The 23358-nt window shown below is 43.6% G+C and overlaps 1 protein-coding gene across 4 annotated transcripts in view; it reads right to left on the bottom strand.

Annotated features, from left to right (window-relative positions):
• KLHDC8B (kelch domain containing 8B) overlaps positions 1-23358 on the bottom strand; it is a 39476-nt gene that overhangs the window by 3143 nt on the left and 12975 nt on the right. For 2 of the 4 annotated variants that reach the window (XM_061618865.1, XM_061618866.1), the window contains exons 3-5: positions 16557-17399; positions 3008-3172; positions 528-752 (exon numbers count right to left, since the gene is read on the bottom strand). In XM_061618865.1, coding sequence (XP_061474849.1) covers positions 528-752; positions 3008-3172; positions 16557-16932 — 766 coding nt within the window. In that variant the 5' untranslated portion in view covers positions 16933-17399. The remainder of the gene's footprint in view (positions 1-527; positions 753-3007; positions 3173-16556; positions 17400-23358) is intronic. The other 2 variants (XM_061618867.1, XM_061618868.1) reach the window with 2 other exon arrangements.

Here is a 23358-nt window from a genome sequence, read left to right as displayed (position 1 = left end):
GTATTTGCACCTATCAGTATGGATACAATAGGTGAATGGAGGGACAACTCACAGTCCTTACCCACTCCCATCTTTCCTAATAAGTAGGGCAATCACTTTTATTGTTGTTGTTGTAAATCGCAGGGCTTTATTTCTCTGTCTTCATTCACTCTGTGGCAAAAGGTGATCCTGAATAGATAAGCACTGCTGTATACTAGCGTTCTTCAACCTTTGGTTCCCAGATGTTGTTGGGCTGCAATTCCCGTAATCTCCAGCCAGTTTAGCCAATAATCAAGGATGATGGAGTTGTAGTCCAACATCATCTACGGACCCAAGGTTGAAGAAGGCTGCGTTATATAGTTGGTACAGCATGGAAAATGGAACTAGAACTAGGACTGAAGCACAAGGAAGTTCTGCATTAGTGAGTTTGGTAGGGCTGTTGTACAGTCACTTTTAGACAACAAAAAAGAGTTATTGTTAATCTCCTGTAGTCTCCGCATTAAACACATTCTCATTAGACACACACACACACACACAACTCCAGTTACCCTCCTCCAAGTTAAACATCTCCACAGTGTTGACAAAGTGGGGTCGGGAATAGAAGTTGTGAGGGCCTGGCTGCTGCAGTCCTCCCAGGCTGAAAAAGCAGCCATCAGCCATGGCACAACTGGCAAAGGCACGCCGGCTGGGCACATTTGGGTAGCGTGTCCAGCTCCTCACTTCCAGGTCAAATGCTTCAAAGGCTGTTACGGGCAGCTTGGCTTGCCTTCCTCCTATGGAAAGAAGAAACACCAACATACTAGTTCACCCACTCCTATTGATTCGAAATGCACTGAGGCATAACACATTCTGGCTGAGGATTCAGGCACGGAGAGAAAGACCTGAGGGCTAACAGTGCAATCCTAATCAAGTCTACTGCGACATCAGTCCTAGTGGATTCAATGGGTTTTACTTCCAGGAAAGTAGGGTTAGGATTGCAGTCTCAAGCGCCCAAGCTTTGTGCTACAGAGCCAGAACTATCTGGAGATTAATTTGTTTGCGATCGGACACTGCCTGAGGGCAAACAAGATGCCTTGAGACAAGATGTCATGTAAACTGAACTCATTTCAGCTTGAGGTTTATTTATTCATAAACGTATTAATATGCTATCCTCTCACAAAACACCAGGGCTGTATACAGCAACATAAAAACATTGAAAAGCAATACAAAAATTAAAATGACTGGCTACTCAAGAGACATTTTAAACAACTGCCTAGGCCTGCCAGTCATCAAGAGACTCCCCAAAGTCAAAAGGGAAGATGCCTGCTGAATCTCTGCTGGAAGAGCATTCCACAGCGTGGGGCTGGCGACACTAAACACCTGACTTCTGGTTGAGGGCGGTCAGGCCTCTGTTAACACAGGGGACAACTAGCAGCGCCTCTCCGGATTATCTCCGTGACTGAGCTGGGATACAGGGGCTCAGACGGTCCTTAAGGTATCCTGGACCCAAGTTGTTCAGGGCTTTATAGATTAACAGAAGAGCCTTGAACCTGGCCCACTAGGCTATGGGCAGCCAGTGCAGATGTTTTAGCAGAGGTGTCACATGCTGTCAGCCGTCTGCCCTCATCAGCAGTCTAGTCGCTGCATTCTGCACCAGCTGGAGCTTCTGGACCAGGCCCAAGGGCAGCCCCACATACAGCACACTGCAGTAATCTAATCTCAAAGTTACCAATGCATGGACTACAGTGGCCAAGTGATCCTGATGCAGATACAGCTGTAGCTGACATATCAGACAGAGCTGGTAAAAGGCACTCCTAGCCACCGAGAAGAGTTTAGTGCAGGGGTGGCTATTTTTTGTCTGAGGGCTGCATTCATACTTGACCAACCTTCCAAAAGGGCTGCATGGCAGTGGTGGCCAAAAGCGGGCACGGCCACCCCATAATCTTGCATGTACATTCTTGCATGCACACACAGGATAAACCAGGGCTGGGGAACCTGTGGTTTTCTAGATGTTACTGGACTCCAACTCCCATCAGCCCCAGACAGCATGATCAGTGAAGATGGGAGTTTTAGGGATGATGGGAGTTTAGTCGAATGACATCTGAAGGGCCACAGGTTCCCCAGCCCTGAGATAGACACACAGGCACACAACAGTTCCCGCTCCTCAGCTAATCTGTGCAGATGAGTGGGTGGTGGTGGTTATTGCCCCCTCCCTACTCATCAAATGATTGATCTAATGACTGGAAAGAGGACAATTTACCTTCTTGCTTTGAGTGCTTTGTGGAAAGGTTTAAAGCTCTCTGCACAATCCAGTACTGTTTCAACTTCTTTTTAAAAAAAAAAAAAACTTTTGCCACTGCTGCCAAAATTGGTGTGTGTGTGGCAGATCAGGCCCCTAGGCCAGCCTCTGCTGCTGTAGTGAGTTCAGATCCAACTGTGCAAGAATCAAAAGCTCTTCACTTGCCTAGCTGCATTTATGAGCATACGGTAGACTCCCTTTTACAGGCGTTGCTTCCCAATGTGTCAAATGGGGTGGGGGTGAGGTGACACAGCCATGCTCTTCCCCTGCACATGATTATAATCACATGGAGGAACATCTAGATAGGAATTCTTGACTGTATGTGAAAAAGTCCAGACAAGTCACAAATGGGGGCCCCTTAGGTTTGAAAAAATCCTGCATGCCTGGGTGGCCCTGGGTCATCACAGCCTCACCCGTTCTGGGCTCTCTATTACCAATACTTCCCCCTTGCCTCAGGTCATCTCTTTGTTTTATCACCTCACGTCCTGTTCCTCTGCCTTTTAGACCTCCATGGAGGAACCATGGCATCTCTTCATTCAAAGGCAGCATCTTGTACCCTTTGGGGAGATTGCCTCTTCTAAGATGGTGTTTGTTAGTTACAATGTTTAGAAGTATTTGTATTAAAGAATAAATATAAACATCTGCTAGTGAATTGTTTGGAAGTGATGGCACTGTTTCAGTGGATTAGAATGGTTTTAGTTGATTAATCTAACTGAACAGCCAGCAAAGCATTGCTTCCTTACTTCTTACCCATCACGTAGATCTTGTTCCCATGCAAGAAAATAGAAGCCCCATAGCTAGGTGTGGGCATAGAAGGCAAGAGCTGCCAATGATCCTTTGCTGGCTCATACATTCGCACCACGGCTTGTGGAGAGGTGTCTGCTCCCATCCCACCGAAAGCGTAAACTGCACCATCTGGAAAAGAAGAGGGGTAGGCAGGTAAAAGAGTTAGAAAGAGGATGTTACAAAAAGCTTTTTGCATGTGTTAGGTAGCAGGCAGCATAACAAGGACCTAAAAACAGTTACTGCCATGTGCCACTTCTGCTGCCTAATGTGCCACTTCTGACACTAACCAACCCTGAACATGCCAGTAAAAAGTATAGAAAAATTACAGGGCATTAAAGGAAGGACTTAGTGATGTAATGGGCTAGCCCAGATATTGGCCTAAGATATGCATTAAAATAATGTGCTGAAATCATTCACATTTGGTTATATTGCTTAGTTTATAGCTTTTTGATGCATAAGTTGCGAAAGAGCCAAAGAGTAATAAAGGTCCGTTTTTAAAATGGGCTTCGCCCTCCCTTCTGAACAAAGTAATGCTTTGCATCAGAATGTTGATGCACAGTATAAGACAAATCATCTGGGCAGACAGCCAATGGGTTCTGGCAAAAGTCAACATAAAGTAAGAGGAAGCTCCTTACGTGGCGTGGATAACACCTACAGATAGTTAAGTTGCCTAGTTGTTGACACTAGTTAACAGGAGGTGGCATGAAGAGGCGCAAGGAAAAGGCAGCAACTGATAATACCATGGGAACACAAAAATGTATGAAAGGTCAGGTTTTATAGAGCTCATTACCCTCCACTCTGACTGGATAGAGGACTGAAGAAAAAGCAGGAAGAACCATCCATGACATCTCATGGGTGATGTATCATGACATGTAGTTCCATGTACTTTCTAACTTGGCTCTTTAATATGACTTAGAGTAACTCATTCTTTCATCTATTGTAACCTGTTTTAACTAAGATGTGCCTTTGAAGTCTTATGCTTTGAAGTTAAATGGATATCCAGCACCTTTTTTCTTGCTAATATGTATTGCTATTTTCTGTTTCTGCAATGTTGGCTAAGGCCATCTAGAATACATTTTATTAGTTGTAGTGTGCAAGATATGAATAAATAGCATATATTATAAAGATTATTCTGCTGTGTGAAGTCTGACACACAAAAAGAAAATTTCTGGTACCTCCCAAGGCTCAAGAATTCTTGAGTGGAGTCTGCTCTATCCTCCACCTGCATTGACAACTGCTGTTGATAACCTGTGAGCTTAGGTGAACTAACGTTCGACATATAAGGACTCTACGTAGACACGGAGGACGGGAGAAAGCACCCTTGACCCTGTGCATTCACAAGAAGGAGGCCAGCCTTGCCAGTATCAGTGAATTTCAAAATCTGACAAGCAGAAGTTTAAGGATAACCAAATCTAAATGCAAAGGAGTCACACAAGGTCCAGGAGCCTTATCAGACCTTTTAGGGACCTGTGGCACTCCACCACACTCCACAGAAATTAGTGAATCATCTTAATGGTCCAGAAGCCAATTCCTTTAATAGACACTAGGACTTACTCATGGCTGCCGTGGCGTACCACATTATATTTTATGTAATCTTTTAATCATATTCGTGTTTTGAATATTTATACATAAAAATAACAATGACCATCAAAATAGACTGCAACGATTTCTGTCTTTTCCAACGTTCATATCTAAATGAGACAGAGCAATAGTTTGTCCACGGTATCAAATTTAGGTAGAAAAGAAATTTTGGAGTGAAAAAGTATTGCTGTGGCCTTTGAGATTCTGCTGGGTAGGGAATTTGTCTCTGCCCATTTGACTTGGATCTTGGACATTCACCAACACCAGCAAATCAAATCATATTGTTTTATTGTATTGTACTGATGTTCCTCATTCTGGGACTGTGTGAAGAATAGGTTAGAAATAGTTTAAATAAATAAAAATAAATGTGTGTGCACATGGCCAACCCTTGCTGGGATGTTTTTCCCCCAGAGTTTGTAGAATTGATTTTATTGTTTTTTAAGAGATTGTGTTTTATTGTTTTAATCATGTAGACCACTTTGATGGCTTTATGTAATAATAGTAATTATTATTATTATTTAATAATAATAATAATAACAATAACAATTAATAACAACAAGAACAACAACAACAACAATAAACAAACAAATAAATAAATTTCACCATCTCCCTCTAAGATGATCAGATTGAGGACAAGGCCTCTTGCAGGAGAGGGAATTTGGACACATACAGCTTTTCTTTCTCTCCTAATTCCATCTCCTACATAGCTATCAAAGGTAATGAAGTTTGGCCTCCTGTATCTGGCTTCTCCTTTTCTCTTACAAAAAGAAATAATATACCTCAAACAACCCGCCAAAAATGGTGGTGGAGAGAGTGGCTATTGAACTCAGGTCCTGCTTGCTGGCTTCCCACGGGCATCTGCTTGGTCACTATGATATGCTGGCCCAGATGGGCCTTTGGCCTGATCCAGCAGGGCTCCTCTTATGTCCCTATGGAGCTTTTTCTTTGATAGTACTGTTGTGTTCTTTATGTATATTAAATGATAAACCTAATCTCTTGGTTAAATAAACCAGCATCTTCTGAACTGGGGGGGATTCTACTGGGTTTCTCTCATCCTGCATTAATGCCTTTGACCTTTTAGCTAAATTGCTAAAGAAAAGAGGAAAAGAAGAGTATTAATAACCCTCTGGAGGCGTTAAGGAGCTGGAATTATAACTCCATGGCCTAGATAAATCTGTAAACAAAAGTAGCTACTGCTCATCGTTATTAAGAATCCCTACTTCAAAATGATCCAGGAGGTAGTGGCAGACCTACCAATTTATACTGTCATTTTGAATGGATTTAGTTCTAGCGAAAAATCTAGGGAAACATGACCCCCTCATCTAATCTGGTGTAGTGAATCATATTCTGAAATGTACTGGATGCACCGGGGGGGGGGGGCGCTGCTTTAAGGATGGACTGCTAAGGTCGGCAGAAAGAGCAATCTACTGCCTGGTGGAATGCTGGGGAAGGAGCTATTAGGTTTTGTCTGTAAAAGCAGTCAGTGAGTCTGGGATCAGGGTAGAGGATAGATGTGAGTTTTAGGTTAGAAACAGGTTTACAAGGTGAGAACTTCCATTCCGTAAGTCTCTGTGTAAAAAGAATTTTTAAAATGGGATGGGGAATAAATTGATATCACTATATTCACTATGAAACATAGCTTGATATTTATTTTTCATTCTCTCATGAAAAATACGTGTAAAATTGTTAATCCTGATCTGTCTCCTATGGAACCCACTTTTTAAGAGTTTCACCACCCATTCAGACGACAGAAAGAGAGAGAGAGAGAGAGAGAGAGAGAGAGAGAGAGAGAGCTATTCATGGGGAAATCATGACACTAGGTAATCCTGGGTAAGGAGAAGGGTAAAGACTATCTAAAAGACTCTAGGGATGTCCCAGCGCCCACTCAACACTTGAGTGTGGGTTTATCTGGCTGAATTCTCTGCATTATACTCCTACCTGACCTTACTCTAGACTCTAGAGCAAGAGTGCTGCACGATATCCCACCTCACCAAGACAACCGGCCTTAATCTTCCTGCTCTCTGGCAGGCCCCAGCACCTGCCATTCCCCATGTGACACCCACCCCTCCTTTCCAACATACTCAACAATGAACAACACAGGGATACTAGGCAATCACATCTAATTATACTTGCCGTGTTGTATCCCTGGAGACGCCATGGCAACCCAGCCATGCTGCCAAGTTCTGCTTCCAGCGCAGCCTGCCCACCACTCTGCAGATAGTGGTGGGGGGGGGGCTCAGAGACACCCCACCCCAATCTGAGAGGGGGGACTGCAGCAGTACTAGTTTTGTAAGGACAGTCATCTTTGCACATATGTACAATCTCTTCTCCCCCCCCAATTTGGCCAGACTCAACAATGGCTGGGAGATGCAGCATCAAGAAGGATATAGTACTAGGGCTCTTATCTGAAAGGTTATCTCTGGTCCCAGGTCCTAGAAGAGGCCTTGGATCAGCCTCTAACACCACAGCTCAAAAATACAGGGCTGGATGGGAAACCTTGGGCCCAGGTGCTGAATGCAGCCCTCCAGGCCTCCCTCACCTCTCACTGGCCCTGCTCTGTATCCTCCTCAAATGCTTTTGCCTGGCTGGAATACATCTTCAAACTGTGATGATGCCTCTTGCTTGCCTGGTGGAGAGAGAGAATCCCTGGCTTTCGTATGGCTGGAATGTAGTGCGCTGTAAAAGGCCTATCTGTTGCTCCACCCACTTCTTCCCTATGGTCTCATTTTTATGTACTTATTTATGTATTTATAATCCACACTTTCATAAAAATGTATCACAATGGTATGCAACAAATAAAACTAAAATCAGCAAAAATAATAATCAAAACTAAATAAATAAATAAGAACACTAACAAAACATCAAGAAATACAGATTGGTTAAAATGAGAAAAATCGTATTTTAAAGGCCGGTCTAAACTACAGTTTTCAAATGAGGTCTGAAAGAAGGGAGGGATGGTTCCTGCTGAACCTCTACTAGTAGATAGTTCCACAGGGCAGGTAGGGCCTACCACACTAAAGGCTCGCTCCCCTAGTAAAGGCCAACCTGGCCTCTGGCTTCACCCACCATTGGCATGTAGCTCCCAGAGGTTTACCCAAGAAGGGATGTGGCCCTTGAACTAAAATAGCTACCCTAGTCTTGCTACTGGCCACTTGAAGTGGCCTTATGTATAAATGGCCCTCTTGGTTCGACCAAGGCAGGGAAGCCCTCCATGCTGAGTGGAATTCTGTCAGTGACCTTCACCATCAATGCCCACCACTTAAGGGAAAGTCCTTTATTTTTTTAGTAGATTCAAAATGACGAGGCAATGAATACTCAAGCAACAAGACTTATTTTGGAAAACCAACACAAGAAAATGGGACTGAAATATGTAAAAAGTAGAACAATTGCAGCAAACATTAAATATTAAATGCATGTACACAGCAATTAAATTCTGGATCATTAAGGTGAATGAATAGACAAAACAAATTAATTATACATAGATCATTTGAATTTGGCCATTCAGGCTGTCACTGATTTGTTAACTCTGTGATGTTGAGATCTATAGATATGTACTGTCTGGTTGCAATGTAAAAATTATTAAATGGGCTGAAGAAAATTAGTGCTTTTACCCATGTAGGGAAGCCACAGATCAATGGAAAAGTACCTGCTTTACATGTATAAAGGTCCCAACTTTAACTGTTGGCATCTCCAATTAAAATGTTAGCTGGGCTGGGGGATAGAGTGTTTCAGGCCCTCAGGGCTGCTACCAGTTTTATTATTCATGTTTTTAAAATTGGATTTAATATCACTCCCCCTATACCAAGAAAAACTCTGGCCAGGAAAAGTTTAGGAGCAATCCTCACAACTGCCTTTAGGGTGGCAGTGACTTCTCTAGCTGCTGGCTATATGCAAGTCAACGGCAGGAACATGGCCAAGTGTGCAGTAACTTTTTTCCAACAGCAAACTGCTGTCTGTACTTGGATAAACTCACTTTGAGTGGTGTGCCCAAAATCAGCACATCTTTATTTTTATTTTGAAGAAGCCATTATCTTCCTTTTAAAAAATAGGATTTGATAATATTAATTCTTTAATATACTTTTATTTCTCCCCTCCCCCTTATTTGCACAACACTGCAAGGTAGGGCTGCCTAAGAGTGGCTGGCCCAGGGTCAGAAAAATTCCAGGAGGGACCCAACATTTTCCCTCTTTTTTTAACCCATTTTTTTTTGGGGGGGGAACCCAAAAAGGCTTTTAAAAAACTGGAAAAACCCTGTGTCCCTGCCTCCCACTTTTCCCATTTTTTCCCCAGACCGTCACATCTTTAGGTAGAACACATGCTCGGAATGCAGAAGGTTTCAGGTTGAACCCCTGGCACTTGGAAGTTTCATATACTTGCAGATCATACAGGAGGTGATGGGAAAGATCTCTGCCCAGGACTCTGGAAAGCCACTGCTTGAGCAAGATGGATATATAGTATAATGTTAGATAACTACCTATGCAAAATAAGCAGATTTGCTTACAATTGTCTATGTATACAGGTTGCAGAATTCAGTTGTTCATGGCCAAGAGTGCACATAATACTGACAATAAGCCATCTTCCTTCCTATCTCAATTTTCTCCAGTATTACCTGGGCTGGCACCCATCCAATCAGAATCTCCTTTAAATAAATGTACAGTAGGGCCCTGCTTTTTGGTGTTCTGCTAATATGGCAGTTTTCAATTACAGAAGGCCCCACTCATATGGCGCTTGTTCTTCTTTTTTGGTGTTTTTTGGCATGATGCGCTCTGAGAAGGCCATTAGGCGCCATTTTATTGTCGGTGTTCCACTTTTCGGCAATTTTCGCTTTTCGGCAGGGGTCTGGAACCTAACCTGCTGTATGAGTGGGGCCCTACTGTATTCAATTTTCAGCAAAGCATTGTGTTTCTGGGACAAATATCACCCACTTTCCCAGATAGAAGGCAAACTATATGCTGTATTTTCCTATGCAATGAAGCTGAAACAGAGTGTTACTTGCTGCCTTGGGAGCAAGTGTAGGTCTTTGCAAAAATCTGCACCTGGGGAAGGCTGATTAGGGCCAGCGTTCAGAAAGCAGAGAGGAGGGGTGACCACTTCAATTATCTCAGGGCTTAAGCAGACAAAATGTCTTTATCCTGTATTCTTCAAGACACACTAAAAACTAGAGGGAACCATAATGGTTTATTAGAAAAATTCCCAAATCACAGTCTGGTGAGTGGGACCAACTAAAATTGCTCACTATTTTCTGACATTTTGGTTAGTTCTAAGAAAAACGTACTTTCTGACTGTGGGTCTTAGCATTTATCCTGCACTTTTGTTCTCAGAAGGGCTGCCACAAGTTTTATATTCTCAGGTGCTTTGCTATCAGGCAACCCCCCCCACTGTTTGCCTGATAAAAGTTGCCCCCCTGAAGCTCAGGGCCAGCCCAAGATATTTTGCTGCCTGAAAAGGACTGGCAAATTGTGCTCTACCCGTTCCCCAAGTCAAGCACCACAGTACCCAAAACTGGCCAATTATTTTGCACACAGTGAGAATAATAAAGACCCACAATATACAAAAGGTTCTGTATTGAACTCAGTAATAATAATATAAAGATACAAAATGCAATTCTTTATATTATTATAACCGAGTTCAATATAGAACCTTTTGTATATTGTGGGTCTTTATTATTCTCACGGTATTTCTACTTGGACCTTCATATATTGTACAATTATTTTGCAGTCTAAGAAAGAAAATTCAACAAGCACCTCTCTCCCTGGGAGTAAAAATACAATAATAATGAGTGTAACTAATCATTTGCTGCTCTTTCACAGCACTCAAAAACTGCTGTCGGAACAGCTGTCTCACTCTGCTTAATGGCAGGGCCAGCCCTGCTAAAGCTCCTTATTGTTTCTCTGGGGCAGTGGTGAATAGCATGGTGGGGTGAAGGTGCTTCCCTGACCTCCCAGCAGGTGAATCACTGCCACTTACTGGGAGGGAGAGGGGCAAAGGAACAGAGGTGAGGGTGGCACACCGCAAATGCACCAGCCAAGCCAATCTAGCACTCCTGCCTCCTGGCCCTTCCTGCTTTTCCTCCTGGTAAGCAGCAATGACTCACCTACCAGGTGGTCAGGTAAGTGCCTTCCACCCCACCATGCTATCTGCTAACGCTTTGGGGAAAACTTGTATGTACTGCCCAAATGCCACGAGCCCTCCTTCCCCACGCTATCTGTTAAAATTTGCAGGGAAGTGTTACTTTGATCACACATCTCTGTTGTCTCATCTACTCAGGCAGTGTGCATACTCCCATTGGCTCTGCATCCAATGCTATCTCCCACTGGTTTGGGAAGCGATGTACAAATAACATTAACAATAAATATCCATCCTGTCATTTCTTATGAAATACTCTGTTTTGATGTGCTTTCTCCCCAACCAACTTCGATCCAAATTAAGAAAAATAATTCTGCACCAGAAATAATTCTGTGGCAAGAAGGAGGCCCACTCAAAGAGGAAGGTCCCACTATAGACATCCTGCCCAACCCCAACCCCCCCAAAAAACCCACAATCTTGGAGCCAGTTCTAGTTGTTGTACTCCTGACCCCAAAAGGTCAGATCTACAATGGGCTCAGTATGCAGATTACGTATGGAACCTGTGGCTGTGTACACACTAAGGATGGAAAGATCTGTCAGTTTGGGATTTCTTATTTCCTCACTCTTAAATACAGTTCTCCAAATTTCTCTAGAAATTTGCAATTTAAAAAAATATCAGCATAAAAATTCTTCAGCATTTTTGTTTGAATTTCTGATAATAAACATATTTTTGTATGAAGTTTTGAGTAATTTTTGTAAGCAAATTCTCTTAATATAGTGCATTTTTGTATGTTATTTTCAGTAATATATTTTTATGCACATTTTTACATAATATATGTGTTTTTGTAAACATTTTTTGGTTGGAGAGCTGCATAGCAAAATTCAGATAAGTGCAAATTCCGAAGGATGGCTGTGTTTCGGTTCACATATTGTTTCAGAAAGTGCAAATTTGATAGATTTGGCTTTAAATGTGAACTGAATAAAATTTCTCCCCCATCCATAGAACACACCATACTTTTGAAGCCCCCCCCAAATACGGGGAACTGTAGTTTACCCTTCACAGAGATACAATGCCCAGCATCCTTAACAAACTACAATCCCCAGGATTCTTGGGGGGTGGGAGAAGTGCTTTGAATGTGCTTTAAAGGTATGGTGTATACATAGCCTTACATTTTTTATCTCATGCACCCAAATGTTTTGGACTGGGTTTGCGATCATCTAGTTTCCCTTAGAAGGCACCTTTCTGTATTTGAAGATATGGGTTATAACTGTCTATTTCATTTACACACCCTATTTGAGCTGCTTATATCAATGTATATATGTTTAAAACAGGATTGATGGAATATTTTTATTGTCAATGTCAGCTGGCAATGTCTTTTTGCTTATTTTTATTATTTGTTTTTCTTCTTTTTTTTTGAGAGGACGATGATGGTGATGGTAATAATAATAATAATAAGAGAAGGCACCGGAGAGAATGGGGCCAGAAAATGAGAGTAGATTATGGCAGCAGAGTACAACTATTTCAACACAGTATGCAGAGAGATGCTAGAAATTTGCATAGCTGTGAACACAGCATGGGACTGTGAAATCCAATTGTGAATCTAGAGTTGTTGCAGCTTCTACTTAGATTAAAACAAGCAGTAAAAAAACAATTTCTAGCTTACATGGGTGCAGAGAAAAACCTGGAAAATATTTCCCTCCCCCCTGCCTCTTAAATTTGGGACAGGCACAGGTAGGAATTTTAACAATAAGGCACAGAATTTCATCTTTCAGGACAACCATTCCCTTGGACTCCTGCCTTTAGGAGCTGATTTTTCTCCCAAGTCTTATTTTCCCCTTCTTTTGCAGTCCTTCATAAAAAAGAGGTCCAATCCTCAGAACAAGAGTCTAAACCAAAACCAGAATTCTCCTTGAAAAAAACAACTGTGCAAGTCATGTGTGCATTTGTACCAGAGCTTGGAAAAGTTACTTTTTTGAACTACAACTCCCATCAGCCCACTCCAGTGGCCATGCTGACTGGGGCTGATGGGAGTTGTAGTTTAAAAAAAGTAACTTTTCCAAGCTCTGATTTGTACAGAACTCTATTATTCCAGCAATAGAATTTGGGCTTGGTAGCAGCAAAATAAAAGGATTATTTTAAAGCCAACATTCTAAACCCCATGAATGTGTGTTATCAGACTGCAGAATGTGAAATCTTCAAGTGCAGATTTATCATTTTTGTTTTATGAAAATATTGATACAGAGGGAAAAGAAAAATACTATGTTAAATCTTAGTAAGGCTTACAAAAGTATTGATTGATTATTGGCAGTGTTCATATGTCACAGATGCAGTGTGGTAGTGCACCAATGTGAAAATCGTGGCTGTTTCACTCCTTCCCAGAGGGGTTACACTGCTGGGAACTAAACCATCGTTTGGCTCAGCTGCATTAAGTCCACACCCAGGCTCATGGCTTGTCTCCCCCAAACAAATCATGAGCGGTAAGCCAAGAATAAACCTTGGTTACAAGCTCATGGTTTCTTCAGAGAGACAGACCAACCATAAGCCCGAGTTCATGCTAAGCCAAACCATGGATTAGCTCCCAGTATCACAGCTTGGGGTGTGTGTGAAATGGACACAATTTTCAGCCTATGCACCAATACACTGTGAGTTCACCTTTAAACTATAGTTAAGCTTAACTGTGGTTGAAAGCAATGTTTGAATCAGGCCAATGGGAACAAATGGAAGGACAACAGATCTGATTCTGATTGAAGATAGTAAGTTCTGATAAATTTTGTGCAATTACATGAAATATCAGTGGCTATGTTTGCTAGAATAAGCAGAGTAAAAAAGAACCAGGAAAATAATATTTACACTAAAATTCTTAGCGACGAAACTGTTATCTTCGTGTCTATCAGACAAGGCTTCTGAATCTATTCCTGATTGTATGACACAATGAAGTCAAAATACAAGGAAAGGGAGAGAGGCAGGGGAACATAAAAAGATTAGAACTAAAGGACTGGAGCCAGTCCTAAAGAGAGCCAAGGGTAAGTTGACAAAAAAGTTTCCAAAAATGGAGACCAGATACCGTCAAAAATTCCAACCGTCAAGCTTCCAATAAGCAATGTGTTCAGCTGCAGAAACTGCTAACTACATATTACTGGGTAGGATGTAAGAGCCAAGCCATACATTACATGGGCAATCAATGATGATATCTTCTGTTTCAGCAGTAGATGTAACTTTACTGCAGCCATGGACGGCTCCAAATGCTATCAGAGCAGCCGCACTGAGTGGGGGAGCATTAAAAACCCTTCCACACACTTGCATTCCATTTTTTAAAATCTAAATTACTCCTCCTGAAGTTGCAGTTAGCCCTGTGGAATAGAGGAGGCAACCAAAGCCCCCCCCCCATGCGGCTAGTAAGAAGTCTGAGAAAGAGATGCCCCCTTTCCCAACACCACATCTCCAATCAAATTGACAACCTCCTCCAGCATCATTATATTAAAAAGATCGATGCTTATTTTATTTATTTAAAAACATTTTTATCCCACGCTTCAACAGAAAAGGCTCTAAGAGCACCTTGCAGATCAATAAGAACAAGAAAGTTCATGTCCTCAGGCTTACAATCTAAAAGACATGACACAAACAGTGATTGGGAGAGAAGAAAACAATCACACTTAGGCACTAATTCTTAGTTACAAAATTCTCATTAGGTTCAGCTGGGATGGAAACAGTTCAGGGAAGAGTCAGAGTCAGTAAGAGGTGATCTCTCCGCAGAGCTGATGGAGTGGTCCAGTTTCCCATCTCTCCCTCTGCGGCAGCCTGATGGAACGGCAGATGCAAGGTGTCCATTGAGGGGGAGTTTAAATCATGGAGCTCCCGCGTAATGCATAGTTTGGCCATATGTCTTTCCAGGCACTAACGCGGCCTTGCAAATAAGTTCACAAAACTTACTAGCCCACCCACACGTGCCCATGTATGTTAGTTATTTGTGGTCTAAAAAGAGGAAAAAGACAGCAGCATTTGTAATGCTTCCCTGTCTGGAGGCAATTGTCCTGCCAAAGGTGACTAAATGAGAATCTCAGGCCTGATTTAAATGTGATGCTGGGTGAGCAAGAAGTTGTTACTGCTGTGACACTGCGCATGTCCTGCAGCTTATTTAAATCAAGTTGCCTTGCCTACACCAGCCGTGTAAACACTTCAGGGATTCATAGCCCAGGCAGGCATTAATGTTACACAAAGAGCAGCTGAGGAGGACCTAGCATAACTTAATTCCACCCTTTAAAGAAAGGTATTTTCAAGGCAGATCACAAACTAAAAATAAAAATTAAACATCAGAAAACGTCACAAAGTAGAAAACTATAACCTTTTCTTCAAAAGCAGCAGCTGACACCAACTTTGTGCAATTCCACTTAAGTTATTCGTCCCTGCCTGACTCCCATTAAAACCGAACATCCATTACCATGCTAGGAGCACTTAATTGAGATGCAAATGATATACTGTGGATAGGCTGCCAGGGTTTGCCAGTCCTTTACCAGCACCTTCCCTCCACGCCACAAGCAGGCAATGGCTCCTGAGGAGATGATACTTGGACACTGCCCAGAGGCTCCACCTGTACTAGTAGGAGCAGGCCAAGGGCCCTCTCATTCACCTGGCTGATAAGAGGGAAGGAGCACGGCTGCGGGGTCTCAACCAGAATGAAGGGTCGGGAAACCCAGAGGTTATAAAAAGCCTCAGAGAGGGGGAAGAGGGGCAGTGGAGGTACAAAGAACAGGCTGGAATAGCAAGGCCTCTAAGTTGCTTCTACACAAAAAGGAAGATTTCTTTCCTGGGGAAACTCCCCTGCCAGAGGCCATCTTTAGGATCTCCCCCTAAAGCCCTTTAGGTGGGGCCAGAGATGGAAGCAGTATGCTTCTGAATAAACCGCAGGCAATGAGAGTGGTGTTGCACTCAAGTCCTGCTTGTGGGCTCCCCACAGGCATCTGGGTTGGCCACTGTGAGAACAGGATGCTTGACTAGATGGGCCTTTGGCCTGATCCTGCAGGGCTCTTCTTATGTTTGTAACAAATAGCTGCATTCTAGCTGTACCCAGTTCTTTTCCTCCATAAGAAGGCATACAGGAGTCCTGGACTTAAGCCTGCCAAGTCCAAGAGCAGGAAGCCAGGAGCCCTAGGAAAGAATGACTACAGAAGGACTTTTTTGATTGGTGAGTGTACTCTGACATGGGTGGAAACAGGGCTGTGAAGCAACTGACCTGAAATAAACATCTTGCAGCAGACCAGATGTCAGTCAGTGCCTTCCTTTGACCCCTTAGTCAAGTGGGCCCATGGATGATATGGAACACACCTCTTTGGATGTGCCCCTTTCCCTGGGATGTAGCACGTATAGTAATAGCAACTCACTTAGTGAGTGTGGATCCTTATGCAATCAAAATGAGACTGTGTAAGAGGTATCAGCAGGCTTGGAGGTGCTCTAAGGCTTGCAGAAGAACAAACATTTTAAGTGGGGACAGGAAACCTGAAACAGCCCAATGAGGACTGGATATGGAATGGAATGCTGAGCAGGGATGTGCCATAATTCCACCCAATTCTGATTTGGTACCAAATTTTCCATTAATTTGCTTATTCTCTATTGTTGTGGACCAGAGTTTTATGCAGTCATTTTCCGTGGCTATTCTCAAAAATGGATTTCCCCCCCCAGTATCCTGGAAGAGGATATGGCTGGCTGGCTGGCTCCCTGACCAGGATCATCACACTTCAACGATTTGCTACACGTCCCACTTGCTCCTATAGGAACAGTGACCACCCTGCAGAACAGAAAAATACTGGTTGGTTCTTGTTCCACCTCGCACCACCCTGCTGAGCTACACTAGAGTGAATCTGCACCTACCTTTCTCCACAGCGGAGATGCCCATGGAAGCCTGGGCGAGGTCTGCTTTCTTCTCCCACTTGCCTTCATCCGCATGGTAGACTTCGACTGAGGCCAGGGGGCTCTGTGTGGAGTCCACCCCTCCAATTACCAGCACGTCCTTGCCAAGCATCACCGCTGCAGCACCTGCCCGTGAGGTGGGCATAGGGGGCAACGCTGTCCACTTGCGGGAAACAATATCCAACATTTCCACAGTGTCCAGGGGCTGACCCTGCTGGCTGCAGCCACCCACCACAAAGAGGTGTCCATCCTGGTAGGTTGAGCTGCAGTAAACCCGACAGGTAGGCAGTGGCGGGAAAGCCTCCCAGAAGAAGGATTTGACACTGGCAGCTTCCATTTTGCCCCACAGCCTGGCATCTCAGGAGGCAGACATGGCAATGGGCCAGTGTCTTGGCATGCCGGCCTTCTACACAGCACCCCAGAGATCTGTAGCGTTTGGCCTGAGGCAGGTAGAAGGCCTTACTTCCTGGGCCACTGAAACTCCACATCTACAAGGCAGGAGTAGATTGGGAGGCAAATATGGCCACAGGGAGAGCCCAGGGTCCCCAGAGGGAGCACGCAAGGAGTGCCGTGATGCCCAAGGGATGCTGCCTCCTGTGGGAGGGGAACCATTCCTATCCAGAATGGCTAGAGATGTCTTCAAGAGGATGCCCTGTATATGCACAGCCAGGCCTGAAATGCTGGAGGTAGACACCAATGTCAATAGGCCAGTCAGTCTTGGAAAGCAGGACTTTCTTTGCAAGTTTTGTTCTGAAGTTTTTTTTTCCTCTCAGGTCTTGTGCTGATAACGAGTCCTGCTGCAGCCTCCAAGGGAGAGACACACAAACAGACAAGAGAATAAGGAAGGGGAGGCACAAGGTTACTAGTGACTGCCTTGGGAGCCATTTTGAGGAATATGCTTATAGAGAAAACAGGACAAGGTGGATTATAGGAAATTCCCCAAAGGGTTGCCCACAAGCCCCCACATTGTCCTTCAGATTTAGGCAGCAGTCCCAAATCCAGTAGATGGTAAAGGCTATAGGCCACCTGGGCTTCAGACTGAACAAACATAGCCAGTACCAGCTCTGCTTATCCCGTGCAGATTGTGCCAGAAAAATGCAGTCTGTGAGTTCCATCCGGTCTATCAAAGCCTTCCCAACTGAACAGCCTCATCCTTCCTCTCCCCACAAAAAATGAACCTTCCAGAAAGCCATATATCCAGCTCATTGTTGCATTCTCATGAACCAGGGCTGGTCCAAAACATTTTGCTAGCTGAGGCAGAGCAATGAATGGCACCTTCCCCCACAGATACCCTGAGGCAGAAAATCCCAGAAGTGCCTTTCTTCCTCCCTGCCAGTAAAAAGACAACAAATAAACAAACAATAGTTTGCTGCCTTTTGATGACACCCAAAATCAGCTGCCTGAGGTGGTTGTCTCACTCTGCCAATTGCCCCTTTCTCTACCTTTTCATACACACAATCAAGATGGTTAAGTGGTAAGAGAGTGAGTTCTCCCACCCACCCCTTAAACACATGCAGAGTGAGCATGCCAACCTACATGTGTGAAGGCTGAATCAAGAGATAAATTTTATTTATTTATTTCATTTAGGAATCCCTTCCCATGAAACGTTTTCACTGTACAATAAAAAGTATATGCAAAACTACAGCGTATATAAAAACAGTTACACATATAAAAAATTAAAACAATTACAAGTATAACAAGTGCATATATAAAGATACTTTTAAATAAATGTAATCCAAATTGACAGGCTGGAATCTTACACCTGCCCCCCCCCACCTCTTCAGCTCCAGGATCATGTGAAACAATAGAAACTAAAAGAAAAACTAAGGTGGGGCTGACAGGCTGCATATGCGCCATACATTTAACACACATTATTTCCCCCAAAGAATCCTGGGAACTTGTTAAGAGTGCTGGGAATTGTAGCTCTGTGAGGGGTAAACTAGTTCCCAGGATTCTCTGGGGGAAATAATGTGCTTTAAAAGTGCTTTAAATGTATGGTGGGTATGCAGCATAGGACAGGGAAACAGTTTTATTACTATTTTGCAAGGTCCCAAGTGAGCTTAGCAGCAGCAGCTAAATTAGCCCAACCTACTCCTGCCCCCAAACAACGAGATCAACCACCAGTGTCCAAGGTCAACACCACTTGACGTTAGGATGGCCCTTGTCAAACAAATTACAGACAGCCCAAGAGGACATAACTGTGGCCTGCTGGGTATATTGATTCACACTCTGGTAGAAAAGCAACCCACACCGGGAAGAGATTGACTTAAGTAGATGTGAAAGGTGCCTGCTGGGGTAGAGATAGCTTCAAAACACATTTCCCTGCAAAATGACAACAGCGAGGAGGGTCACCAGAGGATAAGAGAGTGGATGTGGCAACGGCAATAGCAGGAGTTAGGAGGTCAGCCCAGCCATCAGCCTCTCCTCCCTCTCTAACATCACAACTCCTATAGCTGGGAAAGTGAAACAATGGAAACCTGTTCATTAACTGTTTGCCAAGACTGAGCTACTCTGCCTGCGGGTTAACACTCCTTACAACCCCAGCTTAAACTACAGTTCCATTCCCTCACCTAGGGTCCCTCCAGACCAGTACTGTAGTGACAAATTCAGAAGTGCAGGGTCCCTTCAGGATAGTCATGCCACGTCCTCTCACACCCATGCCCCCTCGCTTACGTTATTATCTCCACACTTCTCAGTTCTTCCCACAGGCAACTTCTCCCACAACAACAGATGTCCCTAGGAGCCAATCAGCATGAAAGGGGAGTGTTTTAGCTACTGAGAAGAGTCTTCTCACCTCCTTTTACTCTGATTGGCTCCAATCAGCAGGAAAGGCCAAGGAAGCATGTCAGAAGACTCTCCTCCGTGGCCAACACACTCCCCTTTCATGCTGATTGGCTCATGGGATGTTGGAGACATTGGGACCCTGCTCCCAAAAAAATAAAGGGTCTAAGACACCCTGAGACCGTGGATCACTACACCCCTGCTCCAGACTGGTGTGGGTTTTTTTGAAAGTGTACAGTAGGGCCCCACTCATATGGCGGGTTACGTTCCGGACCTCTGCCAAAAAGCAAAAACTGCTGAAAAGCGGAACTCATTGAACAGAATGGCGTGCAACGCCCGAAAACCGCTGTAAAAGCGGAACAAGCGCAGTATGAGTGGGGCTTTAGTCTAATTGCGTCTAATTGAGAGCGCCGCATTAGCGAAGCGCCGTAAAGCGAAGCGCCATAAAGTGGGGCCCTACTTTATTCTGCAACATGGTACTGTATTAAATGCAATAATGAATTAGTGGTGGATTTATATTGGGCCGTGCAGACATCATTCCACTTTATTAGTTGTTCTACACTGCCTCCCCAATGTCATCGCATTATCAACGTCTGGGGAGGAGCTCTTGCACTGTAGAGCAACAAAAGAGGGGCAATCCCCCCCCCCACAAATTGGCGTATAAAAAGTTATGTGATTTCAGTTATGGGACATGAACTGATTGAAAATGAAGTACGCACAAAGAGTATTGGAAGCAGGATTGCTTATGTCTGCCTTGATGTCATCATAAGCACACATCATGATGAATGCACAATAAAAAGGATGTCTGGAGGGACTCCTAGTGTTTACTGTATGAAACCCTACAACTATCAAATGTGACATGCACCACACACTCAACTATTAATTGTGCTTCACTTACCTCAGTAATCAGATAGTAAAGGCCTGACAAGCATAAAGTGCAGAGAGACCTTCTATTGATCGCTCACACCTCTTTTCAAACTCTAGAAACTGAATGATCTCCCCCCCCTTTTTCAAAGACAATGATCTGAAGAAAAGCCTTAAGGCTCTAGTCCCCAAAGAGGAGAAAGATAGAATGAAAGGGGGGAGGGTTGCCAGCCTGCACAGCAGCAAGCAGTTTGGAATGCTCTTCCCCAGAAAGGCTCACTTAGCACCTACATTATTGTCCTTCCCAGCACTAGGCAAATCTTTTTCTTTTTCTGAGTTTTTTAAGATACAGTTGTAAACCTGCTGACGGCTTCATGCTGCTTTTATGATTTTGTGGCTTTTAGCTTTTTTTTTTTTGCATTTTTATTTTAATTGTTTTATTCTTCCTGTGAAAACTCTGGAATTTTAACTGAAGGATGATCTAAAACTACATAAAGTAAATAAATAATAAATAGGGTCTCAGTCCCAGTCTGTGGTTGGACAAGGAAAATGGTGCGAGGGAAAAAGCTGGACCTTGGTTAGAAGGGCTTCTGTCTATTTAAGAAGCTACATTTCTGCATAGGGTTGACAACTTTTAAATGCTCCTATACTTTTAACAGCAGTTTGATCTGCAAATGTTACCAATCTCTTCTTGTCTGCTCTGTGTTTTTAATTTGTATGATAAATCCCTCCCGCCGCTTTAAATCTTGTCAACTACTAGGACTCTACAGCTCATTTATCTTCCTCCTCACACAATTAGGCGCTTTAGTAGCTTAATAGCAAAGAGCTGCATAATTTAGCAACACAGGCATGAAATATTGATAACTAGGCCCCAGATCAGTATTAGCTTTTGCCTCAGGGGGCCTTCCAGTGCTCTTAGGAGCTAGAGAGTAGGGACTTATTTTGCCATCTTCAGCACCCAAGGGGACCTGGTACATGCTGGCTCTTGAAAATTGCAGGAAAAGCAGGAGTTTAATCTGCAGGCAAGGTAACACTCCTAGTGAATAAGAACTGGGTGGTCCCCAACACCACCTGGCATTTTTTCCCAGATGTACCATGGATGCTGCAGCTAATTTGTGAGAAAACCAGAGCTATCAGTGTGCTTGGGAGATGTGCAGTAAAAGGGCCAAACGTTAGAAAAGAAACTTTGCAGGCAGCTGTAAAAGTTGAGGAAAGGCAAGGCAAGACATTCAGCATCAAGATGCATAACTAGCCAGAGGAGAGCACAAAGTGACATATGCTGCACTGCATTTGGCTACAAAGGCAAGAGTTACAGCCAGGGATAGGAGGCAACAATTTCTGTCCCTGTGTTTGTCACAATCAGCACTGTTTTCATTCTGCTGCAGTTTGGATTCCACTAGAATCACAGAATAATAGTAGAGTTGGAAGGGGCCTATAAGGCCCTCAACCCCCTGCTCAATGCAGGAATCAAAGTTAAAGCATACCCAACAGATGGCTATCCAGCTGCTTCTTGAATGCTTCCAGTGGTAGAGAGCCCACGAACTCCCTAGGTAATTGGTTCCATTGTCGTACCGCTCTAACAGTATGATGTTCAGTCAAAATTTGGCTTCCTGCAACTTGAACCCATTATTCCACATCTTGCACTTCGGGATGATCAAGAAGAGATCGTGGCCCTCCTCTCTGTGGCAACCTTTCAAGAACTTGAAGAGTGCTATCATGTTTCCCTTCTCTTCTCAAAGCTAAACATGCCCAGTTCTTTCAGTCTCTCCTCATAGGGCTTTATTTCTACTCCCCTAATAATCCTTGAGAGACCCAGTGTAGTGTAATGGTTAAGGTGTTGGACTACAACCTGGGAAACCAGGGTTCAAATCCCCACATAGCCATGAAGCTCAGTGGGTGACCTTGGACCAGTCACTGCCTCTCAGCCTCAAGAAAACCCTATTTATAGGATCACCGTAAGTCGGAATCGACTTGAAGGCAGTACATTTACATTTAATAATCCTTGTTGCCTTTCTCTGAACCTGTTCCAGTTTGCCTGCATCCTTCTTAAAGTGTGGTGTCCAGAACTGGACGCAGTACTCAAGATGAGACCTAACCACTGCTGAAAAGAGGGGAACTAATACTAATTTGGAAACTATACCTCTGTTAATGCAGCCCAAAATAGCATTTGCCTTTTTTGCAGCTACATCACACTGTTCACTCATATTCAGCTTGTGATCAACTACAATCCCAAGATCCTTCTTGCATGTAGTATTGATGAGCCAAGTATCCCCCATCTTATAACTGTGCATTTGGTTTCTTTTTCCTAGGTGGAGAACTTTGCACTTATCCCTGTTAAATTTCATTCTGTTTTTTCAGCCCAATGCTCCAGCCTATCAAGATCCCTTTGAATTTTGTTTCTGTCTTCCATGGTATTGGCTATCCCTCCCAATCTTGTATCATCTGCAAATCTGATAAGCATTCCCTGCACCTCCTCATACAAGTCATTAATAAAAATGTTGAAGAGCACTGGGCCCAGGACCAAGCCCTGCGGTACCCCACTCGTTACCTCCCCCCAGTTTGAGAAGAAACTATTGATAAGCACTCTCTGAGTATGATTGTGTAGCCAACTGTGGATCCACCCGATAGTTGTTCCATCCAGCCTACATTTAGCTAGCTTGCGAATCAGAGTATCATGGGGCACTTTGTCAAAAGCTTTGCTGAAGTCAAGATATATTATGTCCACAGCATTCCTACAGTCTACAAGAGGTTACCCAATCAAAAAATGAGGTAAGATTAGTCTGTCAGGATTTGTTCTTTATAAATCCATATAATAAATCCATATAATAGACAGTGGTTCTGAGTTCTTCAGCCAGTGCTTTCAATACCCTAGGATGCAGTTCATCGGGGCCTGCAGATTTGAACTTGTGATTAGGTACTACTTGACCATTTGTCCATCAATTTCAAGAGGTAATCCTGCCTCCCCCAACTTCATACTACCCAGGAGGGTCATAGACCCTCTTTTGGGAGAAGACTGAGCCAAAGTAGGAATTGAGCACTTCTGCCTCCTGTTATCACTTTGCCATCCTCATTGAGTAGGAGTACCACTATTTCTTTTCTCTGTCTTTTACTATGGGTG

This window comes from Rhineura floridana, chromosome 3, assembly GCF_030035675.1.
Source record: "Rhineura floridana isolate rRhiFlo1 chromosome 3, rRhiFlo1.hap2, whole genome shotgun sequence".
NCBI lineage: Eukaryota > Metazoa > Chordata > Lepidosauria > Squamata > Rhineuridae > Rhineura > Rhineura floridana.
This window is presented reverse-complemented; position numbering and strand designations above follow the sequence as displayed.